The sequence below is a fragment of the Tauraco erythrolophus genome, chromosome 1, assembly GCF_009769465.1.
Source record: "Tauraco erythrolophus isolate bTauEry1 chromosome 1, bTauEry1.pri, whole genome shotgun sequence".
Classification (NCBI taxonomy): Eukaryota; Metazoa; Chordata; class Aves; order Musophagiformes; family Musophagidae; genus Tauraco; species Tauraco erythrolophus.
The window spans coordinates 31,264,496-31,279,696 of record NC_141465.1 but is presented as its reverse complement, the minus strand read 5'-3'; the positions used below and the strand labels follow the sequence as shown (position 1 = coordinate 31,279,696).

The window sequence follows — 15,201 nt, the reverse complement described above, 5'->3', positions numbered from 1 at the left end:
GTTCTTCAAAGCTTCTTACAATTTATGATTAGATCTTCAAGTAAGTGTGGTGAAGCCTTGCTGACTTAATTGGACAAATGTGTAGTGGGAATGACAAAAGTAAGGAATAAGTGTCTGTCACTGGGAGAGCCATTGGAATTTTGTACTCCTAGCCATGCAAGAAGAACATGGATATTGCCTTATAGGATCTTTCTGAGAGCTTTATAGCACAAGTTAATGGGCTTCTCTCAAAGGGGAGCAATTCAGAGTGCCTGAGGGCTTCCAGCATCTGTTGAGCTAAGGGGGAGAGGCTTATTTTTAATTTTTATTTGAGGAGGAAAGAGAAAGTAATGAGGGGTTGAAATTGGCTTCAGTTTTATCACAAATTCTTGTTACTTTAGTTAAACGAATCCAAGAACTGTCCTAATATTTTTTTTTTTTCATTTTTGTTTCAACTAAGTTGTTATTTCCCCCTGAGGTTCTTGGGAAGTGTGTTAGTTGGATTGTTTGAAAAGAAAACTTAATCCTGCATCACACTTTAACTGAGCAAGCATGGAGAGTTGAGAAAAACTGGAGAAGAAAGACTCCTGTTATTTGCAGGAAATAAATTAGTTTTGTATAGTGAACACTGCTGCAAAATTCACTGCTGTTATTGGAGCTAACCCTCTGTTGCTGACGCGTTTCTAAACATACTTGCGGTGGCAGTAACATTGCACTGACAATTCCCTGATTTAGTATTCTGGTTCAGATCTTCATGTCCCTGTCTTTGTTGATGATATGTGTGTTAAATGAGTTATTTCAGTTGTGTTTTTTTTTCTCTCTCTGTCTCTCGTTGTCCTTGGCACAGATCTCAAAGTGGTACTGTCAGAACAAACTGCTTGGACTGTCTGGATAGAACAAACAGCGTGCAGGCTTTCTTTGGCTTAGAGGTAGGAAAAACAGTGTCCGGATGCACAGCTGCTGCTGATGCTTCTGTAGCAATTAGGCTGTAAAAGTAGCATTACTTTCCCTATGAAAGATGAATTACAATGCTTCGTAGATGGCAGTTTGATTTATAGCATGATACTTTCCTTGTTCTGAGGCAACTAGATCTCAGTAGCTACAGAAGCAATACTTGTGTAGTAGCTGTAATTAAACAGTAGTCATGCAGCATTATGAAAAATGTACTTTCTTTTTTAAGTGTCAATTTCTTATGTCTGTTAATATTCAGGCTTGCAATTCTCAAAGAGTAATAATGTTGTAGTCTTTCACAAAAGCACATGCATTCACAGTTACTCTATTAGATGAAGTTCTTCAGCATATAGGATTACTGTTGTTCGTAGCATCTGCCAGTGCTGTGTGTTCATATTTTCACAACACTGTGCTGTGAATTCCTCACAGGATGATTTCATGGTTGAGGCTTTGGCCGTACTCAAGTTGAGTGATTGATAATTAACTGTGGGATTCAGTCTTCCTGCAGGTTTGTGCTTCATCATATTGGCTTGCTATTGAAACAAAGGTTCTAGCCTGCAGGCTTATACAGAAAAGCTTGAACACACGAACCTGATAGGAACTGACGGAGTAAAATAGTACTGGCAGGGCTGAAAGGGTAGCTCTGAAAAACTTTTGACAGCTCCACTCATCTTAATAAACTAAGTTTGACACCTGAAGATAAAATCCTTAGCATGTTTCAAAATCAAAAATTAGGGGTGCTATAACATCAAACTAAGTAAAACGATTATTCTTTTGTTTTCTGAATGTTACTTAATTAAAATGCTCATGGTTTAGCATCTACAGGAGGAATTTCTGAGAGAACTGCAAAATCCATTGGCTGTAGAGCAAACATTTCTGATCCTGGAATATGTAGTGCTTTGCTGCTGCATTTACCTAGTGAACACTGTTGCCGGTTTTAGTCAAACGGAATACTGAACTGTGTACCTTCAAGCACATACTCCGAAATTTTTTCTCTCATTCAACATCAGTACATACTGTAGCAGATACAATGCAGTCTGAGCGATCTAGTGACTTTTTTTCTCTACTCTTCCGGCTCTGCATGTACCACATGAGGAGATCACACCTTTTAATTACCAAAATTAAGACAAAATTCTTATTCTTTTCTTTAGTTCACTATGTACTGAAAAGAATAGCAGTATGCTTTGAAAATCTCACAGCATTGTATTGCATTATGTAGTTTGAATATCTGTCCATCATTTATTGAATTTGCCATGACAGAGACAAATGGTTACCTTGAAGTCTTTCCTGCTCCTAAATCTGTTTGCTGGAGTTTAACAGTTCATTGTAGATACAAATGCAAGTTCGAAGTAAGCAATTAGATTATCTTAAATGAGCCATGCAAAACATTGCCTCTTATATTTTCCTGATAATGCAGTAGTTTTCTATGGCAGAACAAATCTTAATACACTCTTAATGTGTTTAGTACATATATGGCAAACGTAGCTTTGCAGCTCTATTTTTTCCTTTCTTATCCTTTTACAAACTGAATTAAATATAGTCTTTTTTTTTTTTTTTAGACTAGATGTACCAAATTCTTCCTTGGCAAGAGCTAAATTATTATTTCAGCTAAAGTATGAGAGCTAAAAGTATCAAACTAATTAATGAGAAGGAAAATGGTAAATCCTCATGAGCTGCTTACTTAATTTTAAAATTGTATTTAAACGAGATATTTAAATTCTTACTTTTTTAACACAATAGATACTTCATATATCATGTAATGATCTCTGGATGACCACCTAAAAATACAAGATAAAGCATCCAGTTTCTGCAGCTTCTGTTCTTGTTTATTTCTACTTAATTTTATCTGCAAGTTTCCTTTTGTAACCTTTGTTAATACCTGCCCAGCCTTCAGAATTTTGTCTTTGTGTCATTTTATGTTCGTCATTTTAGACTCTTGCTTCTTGTTTTTGGGCATCTCAAGGATCTAAAGACTTCAAAAGCTCTTGAAATAGCTTTTTTATTTAGTTTTAATTTATGATATTTATTTTCAGTATTATGTTGGTAGCCACAAACACTAGAAACTTACTTGGCTTTTTAAATATAATCACGATTTTGTAAACCAGGATTTCAAACAAGGTACAATGCCCCATTCTACATCCATGAACATAATGCTACGTTTAAGTAATGTGTTTAAATGTAAAGTAATACATTTATGTGTATTTTATGTATGCAATTTAAATGCATATAATGTAGACTGTGCTTTGTGGAAAATTAATTCAGGTATGTTGATTGTAAGGGTAAGGATTGCAGTGTGTTACACATGAAAACAGAGTGAATGACAGAAGCCATTGCTGTCTCACTGATCACAGAGCTCTGTTGCTGGTATGTTTGATAATAGAGGTCAATGTGTTTGATGTTACACTTTTTTGGGAAGAATATGAATTGCTCTAATTCTAAATGATCTAAGTAGAAGGACTTGAGAACCAAAAATAGTTTACCTTGTAACTAGTGAATTTTTAGATGAAAATATTTACAAATCAACTACATAATTCCTTCCCTATATTACTACCTGTCTTTAAAAGAAAATGAAATACTGGTGCTAAAGTTACATATACGATGCAGCTGTTCAAACATGACATGGTGTCAGTTTGTTCAGAATGATATGTATAAACCAAAGACTGGGTTTTTTTTTGTGCATGTATGCTGAAAAAATATGATATGCCTTTTACATTTTAAAATTTTTCTTTTGCAATTGTTGTCTTCAACTGTTGCAGATGCTAACAAAACAACTGGAGGTATTAGGATTAGCCGAGAAGCCTCAGTTGGTTACTCGCTTTCAGGAAGTTTTCCGATCCATGTGGTCTGTGAACGGTGATTCTGTCAGTAAAATTTATGCTGGAACTGGAGCCCTTGAAGGAAAAGCTAAGGTAAAGTACATTTTATTAAAAACGATAGCAGTATTCAGTATAGGTTTTTAAATATTCTGTTATTAGTATAACAACTATGAGGTGTTTTTTTTTAAATGTGCTTTTGTTGTAATCCTAAAAAAACCAACCAACCAACCAAAAAAAATTAACATAAAAAGGTTGGTTATGCTGATAACCAGATCTTGTTTCCATACATCCTTTCTCAGCCATGCCCATGCCTCCCAGGTAACACTGTTCTGTAGGAAAGGATGAAGCTCAAAACTTTCATTTCTTTGCATCATAGTTCAGAAAAATGTATATTCAAATCAACTTTAGTTTCTTTGAATATTTTCATTTTTCTCTCTGTACCTCTGCCTTCATTCACTTTATCTCCTTTCTTTTAAAATGTGTTTCACTGGATGTTGTTGTTCGTGCTTTTAATGTTTATTAACAGTGTTAAAATTTAACAGGTTGCAGCTAGGTGGTTTTTGTTTGCATATTCCTCCAGCTATTTCTTTTTAATTTTGCAATAACTGAAAAAAAACCAAATTCTATTTCTACCTTGCTTTCTAATTTTGTGATAACAATTCTGTACTACATGACAGTGTAATGCTCTGTTTTTCTTCAACTTTTTTGGTGTCTGTTGATGCCTGAGTTGTTCAGATTTTCTAATTCTGTCTTTTATTTTTCTTCTAACAATGTTGCTTTTTTTGTTTCCATAATTCTCTTATCAGGTGATACCCATCAATACAAACAAATGTTGAACCATAGCAATTTTTGCCCTTAGTTCTTTCAAGAATTTATTTTCATACTGTTCTTTTTATTCAAGAATGCACTGCTTCTCATTTGATATTAAATACTGTGTACTCATGGTCAACTGTTTTGTTTTTCCTTCACGTGTACATTCAAACCAAATCAGGGTCCTTCTCTGCACATATACGAGGCATTGCAGTAAGGTACCTAAAAAGAAAATAAGTAAAATAGACTTGTTGCTTATTCTATCCTTAATTGGTGCATACAAGACTCTTTCATTTGGGAATTGCTTGTATTTTAGTATAGAGTGGAATTTGGTTAAAGAAGTTTAGTTTTATTTTCTTACAAAAATGTTGCCCAGACGATCAGGAAAACGACAGTAAGTATTTTATGGGGTGTCTCACCTTCTCCTGACTTTCTCGCTCAACCTTACTTGTTTCTTTTTCTAAATTAATTCTTTTCTGCCATTTATTTGGCTGCTTAGATATTTTTTACTCTATAAAATGCATTTACTGTATTTACATTTCAATTTTTAATCCGTAAAATACAGAATACGTTTACTCTGCTGTCTTTGTAATAAGGCAGAATAGGCAATTCATTGTTTCAGGCATCCCTGCCCTGGTACAACTGTTAATGGGCACCACATTGCGTAAATCAAACACAGTGTCCCTGACAGAAGTCCATTTATTCGAAGAGGATCTTTAATACTTGCAAAGCCGAACAGTCCTTGCCATTCTTTTGGTGAAACTTGACCAGGTCACAACTCGATATCTACTTGAGTAGTCTGATAATATATTTTAAAATGTAGTTTTTAAGTTGCAATTCTTATTCTCATTTCTCAAATGAAAACTTTGATGTTTGAAAAGCATCCATTTCTTGCTCATCAGTTTAATTCTTCAGAGTCCAAGAGAACTCAAAAGTAAAAATACAGAAATTTAGTATAGGAGAAAAAATATTTTAACCTTAAATGTGTTAATGTATATTTTATACTGAAAAACAGTCCTTTTTGAAGTATTATAATACTTGTTACATCTAACTCCTTACCTACTCTTTCTTTTGCTTTCTCTGGGTTCCTTTCAATTAATTGCCTGATGTGTGAATGGTGAGTGTGGTTTTTTGGATCATGTCATAAGTTACACATTTTCTGACAGAAAGGGAGCAGCATCCTATTAAAATCCTATTGCAATAGTATGCTCCCCAACACCTCATCCACATTATCTTCCAAAAATCATGGTGCCAATTTACTACTACTTACCCTTGACAAAAGAGTAGTTTCTTTCTTCTTTTCTAGTACAATTCATAGAACTAAATGATGGGTTGGTTTTGTAGTTTTCTTAATCTTTTGTCTTTTTTTTCTTATGTATTTAAGAGACCTTCATGAATAATGCAAGCTGTGAACTTTGAGTATTTTTTTTTTATAATAATACAATGCCATGCAGCATCCCTGATGGATTACAGTCTATATTTCATATAAATGTAATAGCATGTGTTTACATGCATCTTACAAGCAAAATATACAGAAGTGCCTAAGATAATAAACTCTGTAATCAAGAAAATGTCTTTGTGCCTGTGAAATCGTCAGTGCTGAGTACACAGGTTAACACTGCTGGTTTTTGAATCAAGTATGAGACTGCATGATATGTTAATTGCATTACCCTATAGGTGTCTGATCCACAGAGAATATCTGTAGTAGCAGCACATCTCTTAGAGATTCTTGTTTAGTTCATGTAGTTGGACGCTGTTCTTTTGGAGAACTGTTCAATGTGAGCTGTGTGTGCAATGACAGCGTCTTCGTATGTGTGTAGCTGTAGATTAGTGTATATGTTCCTTCTGGGATACTGCATGAGACTTGCATGCTATTTTAAAAAGTTAAGGGGTCTTAAGAAGTTGAAGCTATCACTTTTTTTAACATGGATTTTTCAGAACGTGAATTCTGAACTAATATGCTCATATGTGCATATACATACATACATATTCGTGTATCGTGACATTTGGACTCAAGTGCTTGCTCATCTCTCACTATTTGGGGAAAAGCCCAAAATCTCTTAACATGGCATAAATATGGCACTGTATCAATTTAATTTTTGAAGACCAAGAGTTTAGGAAAAAACAATTATTTCCCTCCCTGCAGTATTTTGTTTAATTTAAATAATTTAAGCTAGAATAATCTGATTGTTAGATGCACCTTGAAGGTATTAACTGTGTTGTTTAACATTTGGGGAAAAAAGCACATATAGTAGAGTAGGCTCAGAAGACTATTTAGTGCTTAAGTAAGGAAATTGCCTTAGATTTTGAAATTGTTAATGCAGTTTACAAATATGTTACTGAATATTGGCAATGTTTTTGTGAGTAATGTCCAACATAAAATATTTTATACGTGTTCCTCCCTAACAGGCTGGAAAGCTGAAGGATGGTGCTCGTTCTGTGACCAGAACGATTCAAAATAACTTTTTTGATAGCTCCAAGCAGGAGGCCATTGATGTTTTATTATTGGGAAATACCCTAAATAGTGATTTAGCAGATAAAGCACGGGCTCTCTTAACCACCAGCAGTTTACGCGGTATGTGTCTTTCAGGATTTTAATCTGTCTGATAACTATTTGGTGTAAGAAAGCTGTATGGAGTCTGTTTTCAAAGCAATATTGGAAAGTATAAATGCTATTTTATATTCTGTTGGCTTATTAAAAGATGAAAGTTACTTCTGCTTTACTAATATTACCAAACTAACATGCTGAAGTAATTTCTTTTCTATATATGTTTTGTTGATGTCTGGTGGTGTAATAAGTAAATATTTGTGGAGCATGTTTGTCAGAACTTTACAGTAGATGCATGTTAGATGTGTTCTGTTCGGGTCTTCAAATCCGTTTATAGCAAGTATTAATCGTGACAATTACATGCTGAATTTGGGGAAAAAAAATCCTGATTTATTAAAACATTAGGGTTTTTTATTGCTTGCTAAATGTCTTCCTTAATTTGGTCTGTCGTGTCAGTGAATAAATTCTCGCCATGGTGTTAAACTAGATAGAAAACATTTATTCTTTTCTCAAGATTAAGAATGCTAGTATTTATCTTCATTTTTGGTTTCTAAGGTACTGAGGAACAAAAAGGGTGTTGGTAATGGAAGAAAATTTAAGATAACACGAGCTATCAGAAAATTCCTGATGAATGGATTTCCATCACAAAATGTTTGTTTGTGGTTTTTTTTTTTTTGTGAGAAGTCTTTCCCAGGAAAGTGTGCACCACAAAAGCTTGTCAGGCTTTGGGTGAAATTCTATATCAAAATCGGAGAGATTTCGATAAGGAACTCTGCTTAGGCAGAGTAGCCATGTGGGACTTGGGACATCTGGTTACAGACAGCTGGTTCACCTACTCAGAACAAGGAGCTGAACCACAGCGTCCTGCGTCCCCAAACAGAGGTGTAGCCTACACACAGTCCCCAGGACTGCAGTCATGTCCCATCCTTCTGCAGCAATGATGGGCAGACAAATAGTAAGTGGGCCAGGTGTAGGACTGTGTTTAAAGTACTCCCCTGGGATGTAAAAGATAGAGGAGTGAATTCTTGGGCAAAGAAGGAACTTTTTGTTTCCCAGATCCCAGGTAAGAGTGTCCTAAGTCGTGGGTTACTGCTGGTTTTAGGGATTAATAACATTCTTAAATTTTCCTTTCTTTTTCTCCCCTTTCTTCTGGACACTTCTCATCCTAGAATGAGAAAAAAATGTGTCAAAGCTTCAGTGAAAATCTGTGGCACAAGAAAAAATAATTCTTGCCCAATAATAGTCTTCATCTTGTGGATATTTATATATTTCCTATGTGGAACCTGACAGGCTGTTTTCCTCTCATTTCTTTACCACCAGGTTTCGTATTATTGCAGCATTTATTGTATCTGAAACCTGCTAAATCAGTCTCACCTCAAAATTAGTTGAAAGCTGTTTTTGTTTCTTCTCACTTTCTCTGTGAAAGTGAGCTGTCCTGTCAGTATTTGCAGCTCCTGTCAGCTGAGGAATGAATCTCTTCAGTGCACGTATGTCTTTGCATTGTCTACTAGGTGGTGAATTAAATAGATACTTCATCATACCTAAATCCATTATTAATAAAGCAAAAAAAGATAATTTGTTAATACTGTTGTGGAACTTTTTAGATTTTACAGCATAAAAGATGTGCTTTAACTGATGCAAACGGTTATGTGTAATAAATTGTATATTATAGCATGCTCTCTCACATATTGCTGGAAAATTTTAAAAACCAATGACTTATTTGACTGTTTTTTTTCTTGTTTCCTTCTTACTGCATCCGTAGTTTCAGAGCAATCATTACAATCAGGTATAGTATAGTAAATTAAGCTGTAAATATCTGAGCAGCTATCGTTATTCTCTGGCTTTTTTCTTGTGCCTGTTTGCATAACACTTGGTTGTGGGCTTGTCGTGGTTTTTTTTTTTTTGGACTGAGGGTCGAGACAAGAACCGAGCGGGAGCACCCACCAACCATGGTCTCGGGCAAAACATGACTCAGGCTTATCTTCTTAAAAAAAAACAAAACAATTTATTAACAGTTACTAAACAAAAGACAAAAGGGAACGAAACCGGTTACTTGAGAGGAGAAAAGAGAAAACAAAGCCCGATCTTAAACACAACAACCTCCCCACCCCGTTTCCTTTCGTTCCTGGCTCAAACCCCCCCCCGGCGGCGCAGGGAGACAGGAATGGGAAGTGCAGGTCAGTCCGTCCATGTTGTTCACTGCCGCTCCTTTTCTTAAAAGGAGGAGGAGTCTTTACACCATTTTTCCCTTGCTTCGGTGGATCCCCTACTCACAAAGAAAAAGTCCCCAAACTTTTCCAAAGTAAGTCCTGCCCGCAGGATTGCAATCCTCCCCATGGATCGCACCAGTTCGGGCTTTACCAGTCTCGGCCTCTTAGGGAGCTGCTGCCACTCGCGTCGGCGTGGGTCGTCCCACGGTCTCCAGATGCCTCCACGACCTCGTCGTGCATTCCATGCCCCATTATCAACAGTACCTGGTCGCGCATCCCCTGCTCCACGACCTCGTCTGGGCTCAGGCATCTCCTTCCCGACGTGGGTTTCTCCACGGGCCACGAGTGGGTCGCTGCTCCGCCGAGTACACCCTGGCTGCAGGGGGGCCGCCTGCTATCTCACACCGATTTGCAAGGGAAGCCTCAGCTCCAGCACACCTCCTCCTGGTCCATCTTTGCTGACCCGGTCGTTGTGGTTGTCTTCTCTTAGCTCTTAATCCTCTCTGGGGGAGCTCGGCCCGGCGGGCACCCCGGGAATGGGGCGCTTACCGAGTCCCCCATGCGGCTCCCCCGGCGCCATCTTGAGCACATGGCGCCGGCCCGGGCCCGAGCGGCCGCTCGGCCGGGAGCCGGGAGCCCGGAGCGAGGGCAGCGCCCTCCTGCTCTCTCCTCGCTCCTGAGCAAAAAGCCCTTTCCCGCCCCTTTGTCCCAACTTAAATAGGGCAATTCGCAGAGGCGCCGCCTTGGCTCAACCTCCCCCGGGGGGGATGGGACTCAGATCTGGTGGCACAGGGAGCAAATCCCCTCCCCTGCCACCAGAACACCCCCCCCCACATATCAAACTATCACAGGGCTTACATTTTCCTACTAGTGTTTAGATCTGGCATTCCTGTGCCCCAGAATCCCTTATTACAAGAAAAGCTCTTTAATACAAGAAAAGTGAAAATATAATGGGCGAAAAATATTGCAGTTGTGCTTGGGTGTGAGTTATGAAAAGAGGCAACCCATCATTTGGATTTCACTTTTGCAACTGCTGTATTTTAGCTGTAGAGGAATTTGCTTTTTTATCTGGTTTGGGAGCGTCTGTATTTTTGTTTTGCCTAAATGTTTTGTTTACAATAAGAAGTAAAATTCTTCAGTACAATTTGTGACTTCATCTGACTCGCCATTAGAAGGCTCTACCTGCTTGTGTTCTTACATGAGACAGACTGGTTTTGTAATTGTAATATCTCTCAGCAAAGGTTAAGGTTGTACTGGAATGATTTGAAATAACATGCTGACACTTGTGTTTTGTGGAGCGAAAGTACAGTCAAAACCACTGACATATGGTTACCTCTGCGCATGACCCAAATCTATTTAGGTGAAACTCTGGTGAAGAGAAGGCGTGAAGAGGGAACTTCATAGTTAACTCCTGATCTTCTGCTTTGAGACATTGCAGTAGTATCTTGACCAATGTCTGTGATGTTGGGCTTAGAATGAGAGGTTGGCTTTGGAGGATTCAGCAATACTGTGAACATGAAAAAGTGATATGTAATAATAAGAATGTGTAGGGATGAGCCAGATAGAGGAAAATGACATGAAAGATCTCTTCAATTTAAGAAGCTTCTGAAAACTCTTAGTTATTGTAATTCTAAGTTATCAACACAACATAATGCCTTGAACTCTGTTTTCAAACTTTTCTAATTCTTAGTGGAAGTTCTTCTTTTTGTTCTAACTTAAGCTCTTTACATGAAGCTGCTCCATTTGGGGAGAAGTGATATATACATATTCTGTATTTTTGAGAGAGCTGCGAGTACTCGTCAGCTGGGCAACGCTTCATCATCTCCTTGTTCCCAGAAACTATTATTTAAAATAAAATATTCCTAATGTTCGTATGTTCAGATTTTACTATGTGTTCAGAAATTTAAACAGCTGTTTCTGAGCTGTTGCCTTAATAAGGTCTGTTGTGCTACCTCTGGGAAGCAGGTTCAGTGAAACCAGATCAGATGGTTAGTTTCTGGATGAGAGGAAAAAAGTATGTTCTCAATACCTGAGAAAATGAAGGGAGAGGAGGAGGGAAAGAAACGAGGAAGCTCTTAATAATTGTTCAGACAAGTCTCCCATTTTAAGAGAATAGCAAAGTTGTGGACAGTATGTGCTGAACCTGTGTGCTCAGGTAGTAGCCACTAACCCTGGGTACTGAAGATTGACAGGGGAGGATCCTTGGAAGATGGCATTAGGATTTATTGTTGGATAGATTGTTGTTCAAATACGTTTGAAGTGTTTAAAGCTTTTTTTTTTTCCTCTTGGAAAACCACTTCAACTGTAATCTATATTTTTCAGCTTTAAACGTTTTTGTTTTTTTTTTTTCCTGTACATTCATCTCAGTTTTGCTTTTTCTATTAGTATTTTACTGTATCTACTTAACTCTTACTGAGTACTTAAGTAATGAAATCTGAGTCACAGGTAATATACACATGGCAGGGGGGTTGGAACTAGATGATCTTTGAGGTCCCTTCCAACCCTAACCATTCTGTGATTCTATGATACACCTAAAATTAACTGATTCAGTGGCATTTTGTCAGTGCTAAAAACTGTTTACTGGAATGAACAGAGACATTGTCATTTATGGTGTTACCATCTAGACAATATTAGTGTACCTTATAACTCACAAAGGGTCATACGTTTCAACTATTTTTTAACTTTCTGATGTAACATTTCACTGTGGTTTTCATCTGGATACAAATTTCATATATTGAAACATATCTACAGTAATTTGGATGTTGTAGTAAAATAATTCAATCAAGTTCAGTTGCACAGAATATCCCACCAAGAGTTTCAAATTAATATTTCTTCTGTAGAACTGATTCCCAAATGTCTACCTGCCTAGTGTAAACAGCAGTTAAAGTATTTTTGCTGCAAAATAACAGAAAATGTAATTGATTGGATTTTTAACAGTGTAGAGTGAGACACAATTTTGTTGCAAAGATAAATAGCTAGAGATGTGTAGGAAAATAATGTATGCAGGAAATTCAGGAGCTCTGAAAAACAATTGACTCAGTCTTTTGGAAAACAATAAAATTTATCTTTTTTCTTTATTCTAATTTAGAAAAAGAGACATTCTACAATTTAGAAATCTTGCTAGTTTAACGGTATGAATTTCATGTTTGTAATCATATTGTCAGTTCACTTCTAAAGTTAGAATCTATACTGGTAAGATATTTCACATTAGGGGTTCATGACAATGTCAGGAGTTAAATAGGCAATAATTGGATTTTGAAGCTTTTCTTAAATGCTGTTTGATAGCAAATATAAATTACTTGGCTTAACTATTTGAAATTAAGCTGAAAATTGATAAATTTGCAAAAGAAAAAGAGAAGTGGAGAAAATAAAAGTCCAAACTCTGCTTTTAAACTTGCTCAGAGTACTACGAAGGCTAATCTCTGCATATCTTCAAAGCTCATCTGTGATGCTATTTTGGGTTCCTCGGGTTCAGCTAATCCTTTGGATGATTTGGGTACTTGTATGTATTGTGGCTACAACGTTTCTTGGATTGGTTTCTCTTCAGTGGTCAGGTGCTTGGGTCGCTTCTGTCCTTGACCCCTTGGGAAGCTCTTCTGGCATTTGATGCTTCTTGACTGTTAGCTAGTGTGTAGATACATTCAGAAGTAGACTCAGTATTTGGCTCTCACCTGAAGGTGTAAAGTATTCTGTTGGCTCCTTGTTGTTTTCTTGACTTTATTTACCTGGCTTATGATAAGGAAAGCATGAGCCCAAGCATGATCTGCTTGTAGTACCCCAAGGAGACTCTGGTCAGTTCATTGTCTTTTATATGCGATACATATATCGATATATGATTTGTTCAGCAGTGAAAGAGTTCAAAAACAACAAATACACAATATTATTTTCTTCTGTTGTTTCCAGTTTGTTTCAAAACCTTGAGGGCTAAAGAATCCCTGATTTTTTATTTTAATTGGGTAGCCAAGATTCTGTAGCAAATTTAAAGGTGGTAAACTTAAACGACGACAGCTCACTAATCATCCTATTCTGAGAATTTGAATGAAAATATTGTGCCCAATAGCTGACCATTTTGCAAGACAGCATGCAATGAAGGGAAGAATTCCATCTGATACTGTTTGAGATTCTCAGTCTCATAACCATGAGAGTATTCAAAATAGGTAATTTTTTTCACTTTGATAAAGCGCAATGCAAACAATACTGTTTACACCTGATCCAATTTTTATTCCACTGAAATTAAAGAAAAAAAAGGAGTATAATTTTAAAAGATCTGTTTGTTTGTGTTAGGAAATATGTCTTTATGGGTATGTTATGCAGCTGATCTATGAAGGGACTTTTAAAATCTCTGTAACTCTAGTGTCTGACCATTGAATAATCTTTTTTGTTTGTTTCTCACAATGCCCTTTACAGATGGGTCATTACTCTCCCATCTGGCAGATAGAAGCAAGGCACAGAAAGGCTGGTGTGACAGAGAAATTAGTTTAATTGTTTTGAATCCTCGCCTAGTTTCCCCAAAAAAGCAGAATTTTAGGGATTTGGCTGACCTAAAAAATAATTCAGATTTGTGGCTTAAATAGACAACTTAAATAGACATAAGGTACATAAAATAATGTACCTTATCTATTCTAGTAAATCCAGTATATCTGTCATTTTTACGCTTCTAGAAATGAACATATCTGTAAGTTGTTTTTGTTAATGGAGATTGAATTTAATATATCTAATCTGTAGATACCTATGTTGGCATGTAAGTAAAATGGTTTCCATAGACAATCACAGATAGGGTGAAAGAATGGCAGATATTTATAAAACACAGAAATTATGTTTCTTTTATATATGTATATTAGTTTGAACAAATTACTACTTTCATTCAATCAGTATCCTACCCAGACAAGTAATATGTCTGCAAATGTACTTTCCCTTGTGAAAAGCTGCATTCACCTTGCTTTCACAGTTTAACTTTCTATGTCTCTGCATGGATTTGTTGCCTTTTTTTTTAAGGGAAAGATCTCATTGCCAAGTTTTCTGAAGAAACATTCTATATAAAAATAATGTCTTTTCAAATGTTTTTGCAGCATCCGTAAAAGTGCTAAAGAGTATGTGTGAAAACTTTTATAAGTATGCAAAACCGAAAAAAATTCGAGTCTGCGTCGGGACATGGAATGTCAACGGAGGGAAGCAGTTTCGAAGTATTGCCTTTAGAAATCAGACCCTCACTGACTGGCTTCTAGATGCACCAAAGTTAGCTGGTATTCATGAATTTCAAGGTAGGATTTGTATTCTGTCAATTTTCTTCTTGAAAACTCTGATATTCATAATTAGATCATAAACATTAAAATAGATATATGAGGTCTTGGTTGTTAATTATAAACGACAAATAACTTTTTTAATATTTAAATGCAGATCGCAAAAGCAAGCCTGTAGACATATTTGCCATTGGATTTGAAGAAATGGTAGAGTTAAATGCAGGAAACATTGTGAACGCCAGGTTGGTGATACAATCTATACAGTACTAGTTTAGTTAATAATCACATTTTTTGAGTAAAATGTTATTTAATTTTTTTTTCTTCTGTTTTGTAATGATTTGGATTAGTCTGGATTAATTTTTGACTATATTCCAGCTCTCTTTGCCAGTTTCTGTGCCAGAGTTTCAGACTTCATCTCAGCTTTCCCTAGCAAAGCTGTGGTCACTTAGATCATGTGTAGTGTCATCTCAAGGATCCAGTCAGTACTTGACCATATTTTGGATGGCACTATCAGCAGCCCCTCAACTTTTTCCTTGATTTAACACTTTGAAGGAATTTACCTCCAATGCTCATAGTGTTCTGTACTCTCTGTGCCTTCCTACTGCTGGGAATAGCAAGTCCTGTGAAATTCCTTCCAAAAGCATGTA

At 36.6% G+C, this 15,201-nt stretch overlaps 1 protein-coding gene across 1 annotated transcript in view; it reads left to right on the top strand.

Annotated features, from left to right (window-relative positions):
• The window catches only part of SYNJ1 (synaptojanin 1), a 69,772-nt gene that overhangs the window by 21,841 nt on the left and 32,730 nt on the right, over positions 1 to 15,201 (top strand). The window contains 6 exon segments of the mRNA XM_086617716.1: positions 827 to 908; positions 3,687 to 3,839; positions 6,966 to 7,131; positions 8,867 to 8,890; positions 14,384 to 14,575; positions 14,712 to 14,796. Of these exon segments, the coding sequence (XP_086473842.1) occupies positions 827 to 908; positions 3,687 to 3,839; positions 6,966 to 7,131; positions 8,867 to 8,890; positions 14,384 to 14,575; positions 14,712 to 14,796 (702 nt within the window).